General features: G+C 43.9%; 1 protein-coding gene across 5 annotated transcripts; it reads right to left on the bottom strand.

The window, feature by feature from the left end:
• Positions 1 to 2,297: 2,297 nt before the first annotated feature.
• Positions 2,298 to 11,909, bottom strand: CIDEC (cell death inducing DFFA like effector c). Of its 5 annotated transcripts, XM_061127977.1 has the most exons (7): positions 10,566 to 10,643; positions 10,102 to 10,179; positions 9,885 to 10,005; positions 9,081 to 9,234; positions 5,797 to 5,955; positions 5,528 to 5,712; positions 2,298 to 2,842 (listed from the first exon to the last, which is right to left on the bottom strand). In XM_061127977.1, exons 4-7 carry the CDS (start codon positions 9,111 to 9,113, stop codon positions 2,680 to 2,682), a joined length of 540 nt encoding a protein of 179 aa, XP_060983960.1. In that variant the 5' UTR covers positions 9,114 to 9,234; positions 9,885 to 10,005; positions 10,102 to 10,179; positions 10,566 to 10,643; the 3' UTR covers positions 2,298 to 2,679. The 5 variants fall into 5 exon arrangements, with proteins under 5 accessions (XP_060983960.1, XP_060983956.1, XP_060983959.1 ...); XM_061127973.1 differs by lacking the exons at positions 9,885 to 10,005; positions 10,566 to 10,643 and adding an exon at positions 11,746 to 11,813; XM_061127976.1 differs by lacking the exons at positions 9,885 to 10,005; positions 10,566 to 10,643 and adding an exon at positions 11,599 to 11,653.
• Positions 11,910 to 15,366: the final 3,457 nt, after the last annotated feature.

Genomic DNA, 15,366 nt, shown 5'->3' with positions numbered 1-15,366 from the left:
ATTTTATATATCTGTATATATGTATCTGTTAATCTCAAACTTTGCATGTATCCCTTCCTGCCTTTACCCTAACCATAAATGTGTTTTCTTTTTCTTTTTTAAAATTTCATTTATTTATTTTTGGCTACACTGGGTCTTTGCTGCTGCGTGCCATCTTTCTCTCGTTGCGCTACAGGGAAGGTATTCTAACTGCGACGGCTACTCTTGTTGCAGGGCACAGGCTGTAGGGTACCCTGTCTCAGGAGTTTCAGCGTTTGGTCTCTAGAGGGCTAGCTCAGCAGTTGTGGCACAGGGGCTTAGTTGCCCCTAGCCTGTGGAATCTTCCTGAACCAGATTCCAGCCCATGTCCCCTGCATTGGCAGATGGATTCCTAACCACTGGATCACCAGGAAAGTCCATAAGTGTGTTTTCCATGCCTGTAGATCAGTTCCCGTTTTGTAAATAAGTTCATCGTATCATGTTTTCAGATTTCACATATAAGTGATATCATAACATTTGTTTTTCTCTGTCTGACTTACTTCACTTAGTATGGTAATCTCTAGGTCCATCCATGTTGCTACAAATGGCATTATTTCATTCTTTTTTATGGCCACGTAGTATTCCATTTTATGTATATACCACATCTTTATCCATTCATCTACTGATGGTTACTTAGGTTGCTTCCATCCCTTGGCTATTGTAAACAGTGCTATTATGAAAATAGGGGTACGTGTATCTTTTCAAATTTTCTATCTTTTCCAGATGTATGCCCAAGTGGGATTGCTGGATGATATGGTAACTTTATTTTTAGTTTTTTAAAGTGAAGTGAAGTGAAAGTCACTCAGTCATGTCCAACTCTTTATGACCCCATGAACTATACAGTCCATGGAATTCTCCTGGTCAGAGTATTGGAGTGGGTAGCCTTTGCCTTTTCCAGAGGATCTTCCCAATCCAGGGATCAAACCCAGGACTCCTGCATTGAAGGCAGATTCTTTATCAGCTGAGCCACAAGGGAAGCCCAAGAATACTGGAGTGGGTAGCCTATCCCTTCTCCAGAGGATCTTCCTGACCCAGGAATCAAACCAGGGTCTCCTGCATTGTAGGCGGATTCTTTACCAAGTGAGCTATCAGGGAAGCCCTTGGTAAGGAAACCTCCCTACTGTCCTCCATAATGGCTGCACAATTTAAATTCCCACCAATAGTATAGAAGGGTTCCCTTTTCTCCATACTCTCTCCAGCATTTATATTTGTAAGCTTTTTGATGATGGCTATTCTGACTGGTGTGAGGTGATACCTCATTGTAGTTTTGATTTGCATTTCTCTAATAGTTAGCAATGTTGAGCATCTTTTCATGTGCCTATTCGCCATATGTATGTCTTCTTTGGAGAAATATTTGTTTAGATCGTCTCAATTTTTGATTTTTTTTTCTGTCAAGCTGTATGAACTGTTTGTATATTTTGGAGATTAAGCCCTTGTTGGCCTCATTGTTTGCAAATATTTTCTCCCATTCCAGAGGTTGTCTTTTCATTTTGTTTATTGTTTCCTTTGCTGTGCAAAAGCTTTTGAGTTTAATTAGGTCCCATTTGTTTATTTTTGCTTTTATTTCCATTACTCTAGGAGATGGATCCAAAGAAAATATTGCTGTGTTTTATGTCAAGGAGTGTTCTGCCTATGTTCTCCTCTAGAAGTTTTATAATGTCTAGTCTTACATTTAGGTCTTTAATCCATTTTGAGTTGACTTTTGGGTATAGTATTAGAGAATGCTCTAATTTTGTTCTTTTACATGGAGCTGTCTAGTTTTCCTAGCACCACTTAATGAAGACAGTGTCTTTTCTCCATTGTATATTCTTACTTCCTTTGCTAAAGATTAATTGACTGTAGGTGTGCAGGTTTATTTCTGGGCTTTTTATTCTGTTCCATTGATCCCTATGTCTGTTTTTGTGCCTATGCTGTGCTGTTTTGATTACTGTAGCTTTGTAGCATTGTCTGAAGTCTGGTAGGGTTATGCCTCCAGCTTTATTCTTTTATTGCTTTGGCAATTCTAGGTCTTTTGTTGTTCCAAATCAAAGCCCTTCTGGTAGGCAAATTTACTTGGAAACTGTCACTTACCATCTTGGTTACACAGTTTACTTAAGTCTAGTACTAGTTTCAGAATTAACTGCAATTTTGTTTTTGTTTTTTTGTGGAAAAAGTGCTATTTCCTATAACCCCACATTATGGAGAATGGTTTGACAACAGAGTTCTGTCTTCCCTTAGACCTTTCCAGATAGAACCCTACTCTCACCTTGCAAAGAACAGAAGCACAGAAAATATATCAGCATATATAGTTTATTGTGACCTCTCTAACCCACACAAGTGGGTTGACTCAGGAGCATTTGAGATGAGAGACCAGGAGGCAGGCAGTGTAATGAAAGGAGCACGTGAAGACAGCTTGCTGAGGGGCAGCCTCCCTGCCATTGCCTGCTAGTGACGAGCCTTAGTCCGCTAAGCTACCTGGGGCCTGGAGCCAGGCCAGGCGAAGAGCCCTCCGTTCTCCTTTGGCTGGCCCAGCCCAAGTTTCAGGCCCTTCCCCCCACTTCCTCATTCATGGTCCCGTAGAGCTGAGGGAGATGTGGGAAGGTAAGAAGCTCTCTAAGCTGCCAGGCTTGTGAGTGCTACCAGCTGAGCATGGGGTCCCCAGTCTGGTCCTTGGCTGGGCTTTCACTGCAGCATCTTCAGACTGGTTGGGATGAGGGATGTGGCTTTGCCCTTGGGGGGCTGTCCCCGCTCTGTGGCATCCAGGAGCTGCTGCAGGTAACAGGAGGTGCCGAGCAGCATGTGGCCTGTGGCCCGCATGCCGAAGAGGGCCCAGCGGAGAGCTTCCCTGGGTGGAATGCAAAGGTGTTAAGGTCAGAACACCAAGAAAACCCCTTCCTGCCTCCTCTAAATGCCTGCTCCCCCAGGCTCTGTTTCATAAACTGCAGAGTGAGGTGCAAAGAGAACAGATGTTGCCTTCCTTCAGCAGATGGGACAGGGTCTGCCTAAGTGAGATGTCTGCGTATTCTCCTGCAAAATTCAAACTCCTTTAATCTTTCTAATATTGTTGATAACTTTGGATCAGCCAGATGGATCTACGTCACATAACCCTGCCCATTCACCACCTCTGTTCTAGACAGAAGTGTTACCAAGACATTTGTAATCTAGGTAGTTTTCAGAGTGCTGGATGTGAAGATCTCCCTGCCTGGCGCTGCGGTGCAAAGACAGCAGAACTCCAGTCAGACAGGCTTGAGTTCTCACCCAGCCTCACTGGCTGTGACTAGCTTGGCAAACTGCTATAGCTCTGGGCTGCAGCCCCCTCATCTGTGTCACACCACTTTGATCCCACACAGGGTTAAGGAGGTTGAAATAATATAAATCGTTTAATACAGGGCCTGATGTGTAGAAGAACAGGGGAGATGTCGGGTCAAGACTAGGTGGTTGAATGCTTGACTACTTTAACCAAATTCTTATCCAGATCTGTTTGAAAGAGGGTCACCACGGGTGTCTAGTCCTAGCAGGGAGAAGAAAACAAAAGGAAAATGAATTCTTCCTGGCTGATATTAAAATTTGTCTTCTGTTAACCTTCATTCAATAAATGAAACTTATGATTGAGGTGGAGGGGGACAGAAAGACAGTTTGAACCATGAACATCTGTACAGGAAAATCCTTCAGAAATGTAAAGGCTGTACCCGAGAAGAATACCCATTTCCCAGATTAGAGATCTGAGGCTTCAAACTAGCCATCTGGACATAGATAGGAATGAAATTCTGACACATGCTACAATATGGATGAACTTTGAAAACATGATGCTAAGTGAAATAAGCCAGACACCAAAGGGCAAGTATTGTATGATCCCACTTACATGAGTTACCTAGAATAAGAAAACTAACAGAGCCAGGAGAACAGAGGTAAGTATGGCTGGGCAGGGCGGACATAGTGAGTATTTAATGGGTACAGAGCTATAGTTTGGGATGATGAAAAGTTCTGGGAATGTATGTACAAGTGACCATTGCACACTATTATGAATGTACTTAATGTCACTGAATTTTATACTTAAAAAAAAAAGTGGTTAAAATGGTAAACTTGATGGTATGTCTATTTTACCACCATTAAAGAAAAAACACTTACTGACACCCTTAAATCATTCCAGGGATTCCAGCTTGCTATCATTATTGTTTTTCGGTACCAGTATGCCTTACTATGTTTAGGTCAGAGTCCCACTTCCCCTAGATGGACAGAGCTTAAAGACTGAAACTTCTTGCTCTAGATTTTGCAACCTGCAGACTATTGGCAGCAAGCCCAGACCAAGAGGGGACATGATATGGGGCAGGAGGAAAATGGAACGTCTTGCCACAGAACCAGGCCTGAGCCTGCCGCTGAGTGTCATCTGTGGCAGGCAGAACCCCGCAGCCTCAGGTCCCTCATTGCAGACTGGAAATGCAGAGAATAAACTCGGAAAGCCAAGAAGGTCTGCTATGCTCTAGCCTCATACCTTCTGGCAGAACTCTGGAGACCCAGAGGAGGATTTCTCAGAAGCCCACTGTGAATGACAATTCATATGTAACTTCATTGCTTCTCCCATTATTTGAATTATTGCTGTGTTACCAGCTGACACAGCATTCTCCAAGGAACTGGAGGCTACAAAAATTCTTGCCCTCTGGGAGCTTGCTCTGACATCTTGTTTATCCCTGCATCTCTAGCTCACAGCATAGGGTCAGGCACATAGAGAGTGCTCAGTAAACACTAAATGAAGCAACTGGGAAGCAGCATCCATCAGAACTAACTGGCAAGAGGCCAGCTTTGTAGTTTTGAACCAGTTGGCTACATTTGCTTAATGGGGTAAGAGTTCTCTAGAGCACCGCTTGGAGCAACTGAATTTGGGAACCACCACCATAACTGTACTTTAATTACATATTCCCATGCTTCCTTCAATACTTGATTAGACTTTCAAAAGTAAAGTAAAAAGATTTTTTTTTAATTTATTAGACATATAAATGATGATTACCTATAAACTGCAGATTAATTCTGATCTATGGAAGGACAGTTATTTCATCCCTCCCACACCCATGGAAAAATCCAGGTTTGTATTTATAAATTTAGCTCAGCATTCTTGATGAATCTATACATGGGTGGGATTTTGAACTGATTGTAACTTCTTGCTGGTTCTCTCCTTAATTGGGTTCAGTAAAATTTTTGACACATGTTCACTTTTTAAAAGTTGATTAGAGGATTACCTAGGAAAAGTTACTACTTGAGGTGAAAAATAATTAGGTGTTATAGTGGGAGGGATTAGGAAAGCTAAATGTATCCAGATTCCACCAGCAGGAGTGTATGAATCCCTTTGGTATACACTAGTATAAACTAAAACATGAGCGCAGCCATGAAGTCCTAGACAAATGCTAACTGTCATGGTTTGTCAGCATCAACACCAGTCCCAGGCTCCCAGAAGGCTGAGGGTGCATGGGAGAAGATAGGGCCGCTCCCATTGCTGTGTACCCACCCCAGCCCCAGCTAATCCCAATTCACTCACGTCATGATGCGCTTGGCCCCGGAGCAGTGCAGATCATAGGAGAGGGAGTATGTGCCATAGAGAGTTGCCTTCACGTTCAGGCAGCCAATGAAGTCCTGTGGGTTCACCTTGTATAGGTCGAAGGTCACTCGGGCCACATCGATCTTGGCAGGCTTGCGGGAGAGGGCGAGCTGGTACCTAGTGCTCTGCATCAAGACAAGCGTGTGGTTGGCATCCCTCAAGGATTTCTCCTAAGCTCCCAATATTCTCCCACACAGATGGGATGTCACCTGTTCTGATGGGGGCTGCCATTTCTGCCCCTTGTGGAGGACCATGAATACGGTGTCGTCTGCCAGGGATTGGAAATACTCTTCTGTCTCTACAGTTGTGCCATCTTCCTCCAGCACCAGAAAGAAAGGCTTGTCTGCCAGCATCAGGGTATCCCGGACCTGGGGAATAAGGTAAGTGATGCTCTTGCCGTCATATGTAGCCACAGAGCTGGTTGCTGCCAGGGACAGAATGAGTGAGCCAGGTTTTATAGGATGGGACTGAAACCCAGAGTTCTTGCTGTGGGGTCACCATCCAAAGAACCTATGTCATGGTATTCCTTATCTGACTTCATGGCTAATATTCTAGAATAGTGCTGTCCAATAAAAATATAATGGGAGTCACATATATAACTTTTAATTGATATATAATTCACATGTCATAAAACTCACTCTTTGAAAAGTACACAATCCAGTGGTTTTTACTATATTCACAAAGTTTTGCAGCTATCACCACTATCTAATTTCAAAACATTTTCAATCCCATTTTTACTCAAAGAGAAACCTAGTACCCATTAACTGTTACTCCTCATTTCCTCACCCTTGGCAACCTCTCCTCTTCTTTCTGTCTCTATGGATCTGTCTGTTCTGGACATTTCATATAAATGGCTTCTTTCACTTAGCAAGTTTTCAAAGTTAATCTGTGTTTCAGCACGAATATTTACTTTTTTATGGCTGAATAATATTCCACTAAATAGATATGCTACATTTTTAATCCATTCTTCAATTGATGAACATATAGGTTGTTTCTACTTTTTGAGTATCATAAATAATGGTGCTTTGCACTTTCATGTACACATTTTTGTGTGACATATCTTCTCAATTTTCCTGGATGTATACCTAGGATTGGAGTTTCTGGGTCATGTAATAACTCTATGTTTACTCTTCTTAGAGAACTACCAACCTGTTTTTCAAAGCAGTTGCATGATTTAATATTCCCACTAGCAACTTCTCCACATCCTTACCAACACTTGTTATTATCTGTCTTCATTTTAGCCATTCTAATGTTATGAAACGTTTTTTATTTTCATTTTCCTAATGACTAAGGATGTTGCATCTTTTCATGTGTTATTAGCCATTTGTACATCTTCTTTGGAAAAACATGTATTCTGATTTTTTGCCATTTTCAAGTAGATCCTCTTTTAAGAGTTCTTTATATATTCTTGGTACTGGACCCTTATCAGATATGTGATTTGCAAATATTTTCACCCATTCTGTGGATTATCTTTTCATTTTTTGTTAGTGTCCTTTGATACACAAAAGTTCTTAATGTTGATAAAGTCCAACTTTTTCCCTTTGGTTGCTTCGAGGTTTAGTGCCATATCTAAGAAACCAAGGTTATGTACTCTTATTCCTATGTTTTCTTCTAAGGATTTTATAGTTTTAGCTCTGCATTTAGGTGTTTGATCCACTTTGAATTAATTTTATGCATAATATGAGGGAGGGATCCAACTTGATCTTTGGCATTTGCATAGCCCATTGACTCTGCACCATTTGTTGAAAAGACTACCCTTTCTCCATTGAATAACCTTGGCATTCTGTCAAAAATCAATTGACCACAGATACATGGATTTATTTCTGGACCTTCAGTTATATCCACTTGATTCATATGTATTATGGGCTAAATGGTATCCCCGTGAAATTCATATACTGAAGTCCTAATCCCAAAACCTCAGAATGTGACTGTAATTGGAGATAGAGTCTTTACAGAAGTAATTACATTAAAGTGAGGCATTAGAGTGGGCCCTAATCCTAATGAAACTTTAAGAAGGAAAGGTGTCCTTATAAGAAGGAATGATTAGGGGCTTCCCTGGTGGCTCGGTGGTAAAGAATCCGCCTGCCAGTGTAGGAGGCACAAGTTTGATCCCTGGTCCGGGAAGATCCCACATGCTGTGGAGCAACTAAGCCCATGTACCACAACTATCAAGCCTCAGCTCTTGAGCAACTGCTGAAGCCCCAGCACCCTGGAGCCCATGCTCTGCAACAAGAGAAGCCACCATAATGAGAAGCCTGCACATCACAGCTAGTGAGTAACTCCTGTTGCCTCAGTTAGACAAATGCCTTCGCAGCAACAAAAACCCAGTGCAGCCAAAAGTAATAAATAAATAATTTTTTTTAAAAGAAGGAATGATAATAGCCAGGACATGGAAGCAACCTAGATGCCCATCAGCAGATGAATGGATAAGGAAGCTGTGGTACATATACACCATGGAATATTACTCAGCCGTTAAAAAGAATTCATTTGAACCAGTCCTAATGAGATGGATGAAACTGGAGCCCATTATACAGAGTGAAGTAAGCCAGAAAGATAAAGAACATTACAGCATACTAACACATATATATGGAATTTAGAAAGATGGTAACGACAACCCTATATGCAAAACAGAAAAAGAGACACAGAAGTACAGAACAGACTTTTGAACTCTGTGGGAGAAGGTGAGGGTGGGATGTTGCGAAAGAACAGCATGTATATTATCTATGGTGAAACAGGTCACCAGCCCAGGTGGGATGCATGAGACAAGTGCTCGGGCCTGGTGCACTGGGAAGACCCAGAGGAATCGGGTGGAGAGGGAGGTGGGAGAGGGGATCGGGATGGGGAATACGTGTAAATCTATTGCTGATTCATGTCAATGTATGACAAAACCCACTGAAAAAAATAAATAAATAAATAAATAAATTTTTAAAAAATAAAATAAAAATAAAAGAAGGAATGACTAGGATAAGTTACTCCCAACCAAGTGGAGGGGGAGCATGGAGATGGGGAAGGGTGTCATTCTTGCCCACTGTTACTCCCACCCATCAGTATTATGTGTCCTTGGTTTCCTCTCTGGAACCTTATTGATCAATAGTTTTCATTTTTTTTTTCAATTGAAAACGTGTTTTTTCTCCATGCTAAGGGGCATGTGGGACCTTTCCCCCTCCAGGGATTGAACCCAGGCCCCCTGCATTGCAAGCACAGTCTTAACCACTGGACCACCAGGGAAGGCCAAGATTTCCTTTCTGATGGCAACTTCAATAGGCTGATGGTGCCCGTCTGGAGTCTGTCTGTCTGGTGACAGGAGGAAGGCAGTGCATTACCATTTGATACTAACAATAGACCAGTGGTATTTTTCAGAGCATGTCTTTCTTATGAACTCAATCCCTACTGAAGTCCTACCTCATGACACCAAGGCCAGAGGCAGCTCTCAGCTGCCAACTCTCAACCAAGGTCCCCATGGTGAGCTGTGCGGAGGCAGGCCCGCCCCTACCTTGACATGGAGGTCTTCAAGACTGTGCGCCATGATGCCCTTCCTCACACTCCGGTCAGCAGTGGTTACTCTGCAGGGCCGGGCCCTGGAGGCCTCTGCACTGGGCTCCGACAGCTGCTGCTGGGTCACCACCGAAGTGCTCACTGCCGTGTACCTGGGAGTCATTGGGAGCATCAGCATGAGTTGTCTGCTGCCTTCCAGCCCTTCCACCACAGGGTAACTCACTCTCCAGTTCTCTAGGCTCAGCTCAGCATGCTCCTCTTCCCCTATCATCCACCCAGTCTGCTCTGCCTAGTCTTCCTTAAAAGCCTGCTGGATCAGTGCATCTTAGACTTTCGTGGACATATATGTCCCCTGGGGATCTTGTTAAAAATGCAGGCTCCGATTCAGTAGGTCTGGGTGAGGTCTGAGATGTTACATATGTAATGAGTTCCCGAGTGACATTGATGCTGCCGGGTCTCAGACCGTGACAAGTAGCCAGTGACAGAAGGTGGCCCAGCCTATGCCCAGTTACTACTTTCCTCTCTCGGCCTCCTTCTTATCATCTGTAATGTGAGATGAAACGGCAAAGCTGAGGTCAGGATAAGAGAGTTTTGAACTCAGATACACAATGGAGAACCAAAGGACTGCAGGGAACCTAGGTTTTGGAGTCAGGCAGACCCAAGTTCAAATCTTGGCTTCACTACACATTTGCTCCAAGAGAGTGCCCACCCTGTGCCTCAGTTGCCCTGCCTATTAATCTGGCATAATAATCCCCGCTTCTCAAAGTTGTGGTGAACTTGAAGTGAGATCAAGAATCAAAACCTTAAGCAGTGTCTCCATGTTTCTACTCAGGGTGTGATATGAGGATTGGGAGGAGGCAGCAGCCTTAATATCTCCTGGGGACTTGTGGAAGGATCCCACTCCAGACCTCCTGAATCAGCGTCTGCATTTGAACAAGATGCCCAGGTGACTTCTCTATCAAGGTCTGCCCTACAGAGCACGTTAGTTCTCCTTCCCTTCCCCACTTGGCTCTCCTCACCTGGAGAGGGACTTAGGGTAGAGAAGGCTGAGGGACTTCATGGCGTATTCCATCCTCGTCAGCTGGATAGTGTTGGGCCTGGAAAGGAAGCAGAGATAGCCCATTGCAGGGGATGAGAGGCTTCTCTCTATCTTTTTTTTTTTTAACGTTATTTTGGCCACCTCACTGGGCATGGGGGATCTTAGTTCCCTGATTAGGGATTGAACCCCACTCCCTCTGCAGTGGAAGTTGGGAGTCTTAAACAATGGATGCCAGTAAAGTCCTCTCTTGTTTTTCGAAACAGTGCAACCCCCACCTCCATCCATCAGGCCTCCACTCTGGTTTCCCCTCGCAGCTCAAACACACCTCCCCCAGCCCTTCTCCTGTCCAACCCCAGTAGACCACTGTGACCAAGTTGGAGACCCCCTCAGTGCCCAGGCTCAGCCCCCTTCAGCAGCCATGCCTCCCTCCCCGGCACCACTCACTCCATGTTTCCCTGACCCCTGGTTCCCATCACACTGATCGGGGAGCCCAAGTCGAAGTGAAGAGGCCCTGCTCAGTTAGTTTCCGTCCTTGGGGACAGAGTCCACTTTACGCTGGCAGGAAGTTAGTCACACCACCTTAGTGCTGGGGACCTTCCCTCACCTGTCGTCCGGAGACCTCCCAGGTCAGGCACCCCGCAGACTAAGCCTGCTCTTTCCAGTGGCTCCTTGAGCAATCCAAACCCCTCCTGAGGCTTCCCACTGGCCAAAGGGACTTTCTACTATGGTGGGTTCTATATCTGTTCTAATACTGGAGCTGCTACCCTAACATGGCTATTGAGCACTTGAAGTGTGCCTAGTATGACTGAAAAGCTGGATTTTAATCTTATTGAACGTTAACTGATTTAGATGTACACAACCACCAGGGCTGCGAGCTGCTGGCAGCCATCCTGGGCAGCACAGCTCTAGCCGACAGCCCTGGGCTGTCCTGCCAGCCCTTCTCTCCTGAGCCTGCCTGATCCAGGCCTTCCTGCAGCCAGTTCCTCCACCAGCAGTGCCTCCCTCCAGCCCAGAGCTAAAGCTTTGCAGCCTTAAAGCCTGAGTTTCACTGCATTCTGTGATCGCTCACAGAATTTCCCCTCCATCCTGCACTTCCTTCTTCCCAGCCAGGTGGGCCTCGGTGTCCGCTTCTGCCACACTCCCTCCAACCTCTCCCTGGGTGCCTCACCCTGAAATGCTCTCCTGTTCCCACCCCAGCGCAGACCACAGACCAGGCCTGGTGCAGAGCAAGGGGCTCAAGGAGTATATGGAGCACAGGCCCCTCCCTAGTCTTTCCTTTTGACAATGTGGGGGCCTCCCCAGGCCAGCCTGACTGTGAAAGCCCTCTGCCCCGACTTAGCACTTTCTCCTTCAGCTTGCTCCAGCCTCACTCCTCACCCCCAATCACAAAACTGCCAAGCCCCACTTCACCTGTACTCCAGGAGCCAAAACCAAACCCAAACCCAAACAAAAAAACCCAGAATATAAAACTCCTTACCTCCAGCTCACAGACTTTTAACTTTCCAATCCTGCCCTGCTCAGCCCAACCCTCCCTCCACTTTATTTCCAGCTCCCAGGGCAGCCCCTCCCCTGGCCTTCAGCCCCAGCTGGAAGACAGCATGGGCACTGAGTGTACGGCTCTTACCCTTGGGATGGCAGGCCAGCCTCACTTCCAGAAAAAGCCAGAAAGGAAGGGTGTATGCATGTTTCGAAAGCTTTGGGGCAGGGTATGGCCCAGAACATCGCATTGGGTACAGAGGGCACAGGAAACAGGCCAATGTGAATTGTGATCCCCGATCTACTTGTGTTAGCTGTTTGAGTGTAGACTAGCTGCCTTAACCTCCCGGAGCCTCTCTCATCCATTCAACAGGGATGACGATTCCTGTCTTAAAGGGTTAAGGTAAGGATCTGTATTAATACAAGTAAAGGGCTTTGCAACAGAGATTCTTAATAGATATAAACAAATATTGGTGTTACTGATAACATAATTATTTAATAATAGCAGAGGATTTAATAATAATAATTAACACCAGCTGAAATATGTAGTGCTTAAGAATAAGATCTGTGATCCAGCAATTCTACATATACATAATATTTGGAGTTATATTTGAAGTTCCAAGGGAAATGAAAATCTCTATCCACACAAAAACTTATACGTGAATGTTCATAGTGTTATTCATAACAGGCAAAATGTGGTTTCCATAAATGGAATATTATTTGTCAATCAAAAGTATATATGCTGCTACAGTACATGGATGAACATTGAACACATTGTGCAAAGTAGAAGAAGCCAATCACAAAGGATCACATATTAATATATGTTTGTATCATCTCATTTGTATGAAATGTCCAGAATAGGCAAAATCATAAGGACAAAAAATTAGTCAGTGGTTATTTAGGGCTGTGGCTGGGGAATGCAGAGGGAATGGGGACTGTTAGTGGGTATGGGGTTTCTCTTAGGAGAGACAAAAAATGTTTTAATTTATTAATCTAATCCCCGTCTATTTTGGTGATTGCACCAAATCTATTTGGAGGTTACACAACCCTGCAAATATAATAAAAACCAATGGATTGTACTCACCTAAGTGTGTATGGTATATGAGTTCTCTCTCAATAAAGCTGTTTTTAAAAAAGGGGTTCAACCTCATCCTTCTTTTTAATGATAGATTTTTCACACTAGTGAGTCAGAATCACATGGAAGATCTGTTAAAAATCAGATTGCTGGGCTTCATTGCAGAGTTTCTGACTCAGTATGTCTGGGGTGGGGCCTAAGAACGTATATTTCTGATTATACGGTGATGTTCCAAGGTTCCAAGATGATGCTGAAGCTGTGGCTACTTAGGGACCCTATTTTGAAAACCAGCAACCAGCACTAGCTGTCTGATATAACTCATCTAAGCTTCAGTTGGATCTGACCAATAGGGATTAAAAATAGCTCCTACCCCATTGGGTTGTCATGAAGAATAATCATGAAAAGTACTTGTTATAAAGTTTAGTGCATCCTTCAGGCTCAAAAAATAGCTATCATCATCACCATCTTATTACTACATCTAAATCCTTCCCTAGAGAAGCTTGCAGACAACCATTATTCATTCATTCAGCAAATACTTCTTAGGCATTTACTGTATACTGCCCCTCCTAGGGCTGAGAATACAGCAGGAAACAAGACAACCTTGTCACATACTTAAAGAAGCTGACATTCCTGGAGGAAGGGGGAACTCGGACCATGAACAAATATGCAGATAATCAAGATAGTTTCAGAGAATGATGTTCTTGGAAGAAAACAACACAAAGTGATGTGACAGCAACTGGCTGGAGAGCTAGATTGGCCTCTGGGCTCAGGAAAGACCTCAGAGGTGAGCTTTCAGCTAAATGATGACTGGCGAGAAGTCAATCTTTTGAAGATCTGAAGTGTCTTGGTCTGTTTGGGCTGCTATTCAGAAAACCATAAATTGGTGACTTATAAACATCACAAGTTTACTTCTTACAGTTCTGGAGGCTGACAAGTCCAAGATCAAGGTGCTGGTAGATTCGATGTCTGGTGAGGACCCACTTCCTGGTTCCCAGACACCTGTCTTCTCTCAGGATCCATACCTGGTAGAAGGAGCAAGGGAATCTCTTTCATTAGGACACTGATTCCACCTCCCGAGGCTTCCTTGGTGGCTAGTGGTAAAGAATCTGCCTGCCAGATTCCAGAACCTGCAGGAGATGCAGGTTCGATCCCTGGGTCGGGAAGATCCCCTGGAGAAGGGACTGGCAACCCAGTCCAGTATTCTTGCCTGGGAAATCCCATGGACAGAGAGCCTGGTGGGCTACAGTCCATGTGGCCACAAAAGAGTTGGACACGACTTAGCAACTAAACAACAATCCCACCTCCCCAAAATCCCACCCCCAAATACCGTCACATTGGGGATTAGGTTTCAACATACAAATGGGTGTGGAGCAGGGGGACACAAACATTCAGTCTATTGTGTTCCACCTGGGACTGGAAGCCAGTCTTTTGAAGTGCTGGGGTCGGGGGCGGGGTCGGGGGGCGGTGCATTCAAGGCAAAGGAAACATCAGTGCAAAGGATTTGAGAAGGGAATGGGCAGGGTGAGAGGACAGGAACACAAATCACTAAACTTTAAGGCAGACTAAGAGCAGAAGAAACGTACTGATACTTCAGGGAAGAAGTTCTGGGGAAACTGTTAGGGCCCCTCCCTAGAACATTCATGCTTCAAATATTTATTGAACATCCAGCATGTGTTTAGTGTCTCACGATAAGCCAGTGGATGACTCAGAAGCAGTCTGACGAACATCATGGAAATCACACACAGAAAAGACCAAGATAAGCACAAGCTAAAGCCAGAGGGGTGGGGGTGGGGGTGGTGAAGAATTGCTGAGTGACCCTGGGGATTCTTCATGGTCCTTAGAAGAGGATGATTTTGGATCATTTGGAATTTATGTACTCAGCGAGTATTTCTTGAGTTTTACCCTTTGCCAAACACCTGGGCTGATAACTTGGTTCATATCTATCTCTTCAGAGCTCACCTCTAGTTGTGGAGGCAGATTTCTGAGCATGGTTCTCAAATGCTGAAATGCATAAAATTATTTGAACATCTTGGAGTGGAGGACTCTAGTTCTGAATCAAAATTGAGAAGCAGAGGGAGGTGGGAGAGGGGATCGGGACGGGGAATACATGTAAATCCATGGCTGATTCATGTCAATGTATGACAAAAACCACTACAATATTGTAAAGTAATTAGCCTCCAACTAATAAAAATAAATGAAAAAAAAAATTGAGAAGCAAAAAAAGAGAGAAAAGATTATATATTCAACCATATTAGAAAACTATTCTGCATCTTAAACTTGTAATACCCTGAGTAAAGTCAAAAGACATACAATGCATAGGAAAAATATATGGCAACTAATATTAAATAAGAGATTCTCTATCTCTGCTATCTATATAAATCAACAAGACCAACAATGCAGTAGAAAAAATGGACAAAGAATATGAACACAGTTCAGGGACATGAAATGCCAATGACTCAACATATGAAAAGATGCTTCAGTTTTTTTCAGTAAATGTAATTTTGAAATTCTTATTTTATGTATTTTTTCTTGTGGTAAAATGTACATAACATAAAATTGACAGTTTTTAAGTGTATAGTTCAGTGGCATGAAGTTTATTCACACAGTTGTGCAACCATCAGCACATTCACCTCCAGAACTTTTTTCATCTTCTTTCTCATGTCTGTACCCATGAAGCACGTCCCCATTCCTTCT

This window comes from Dama dama, chromosome 24 (assembly GCF_033118175.1).
Source record: "Dama dama isolate Ldn47 chromosome 24, ASM3311817v1, whole genome shotgun sequence".
NCBI classification, from domain to species: domain Eukaryota; kingdom Metazoa; phylum Chordata; class Mammalia; order Artiodactyla; family Cervidae; genus Dama; species Dama dama.
The sequence above is the reverse complement of the archived record's forward strand: the minus strand, read 5'-3'. Positions and strand labels throughout refer to the sequence as shown.

Coding starts and splice junctions, on each gene's coding strand:
- CIDEC (XM_061127975.1), bottom strand. CDS start 10,594: ATGGGAACCAGGGGTCAGGGAAACATGGA. Junction 10,180..10,565: donor AGGGGTCAGGGAAACATGGA/GTGAGTGGTGCC, acceptor CTTCCTTTCCAG/GCCCAACACTATCCAGCTGA. Junction 5,956..9,080: donor TTGAAGACCTCCATGTCAAG/GTAGGGGCGGGC, acceptor CTTATTCCCCAG/GTCCGGGATACCCTGATGCT.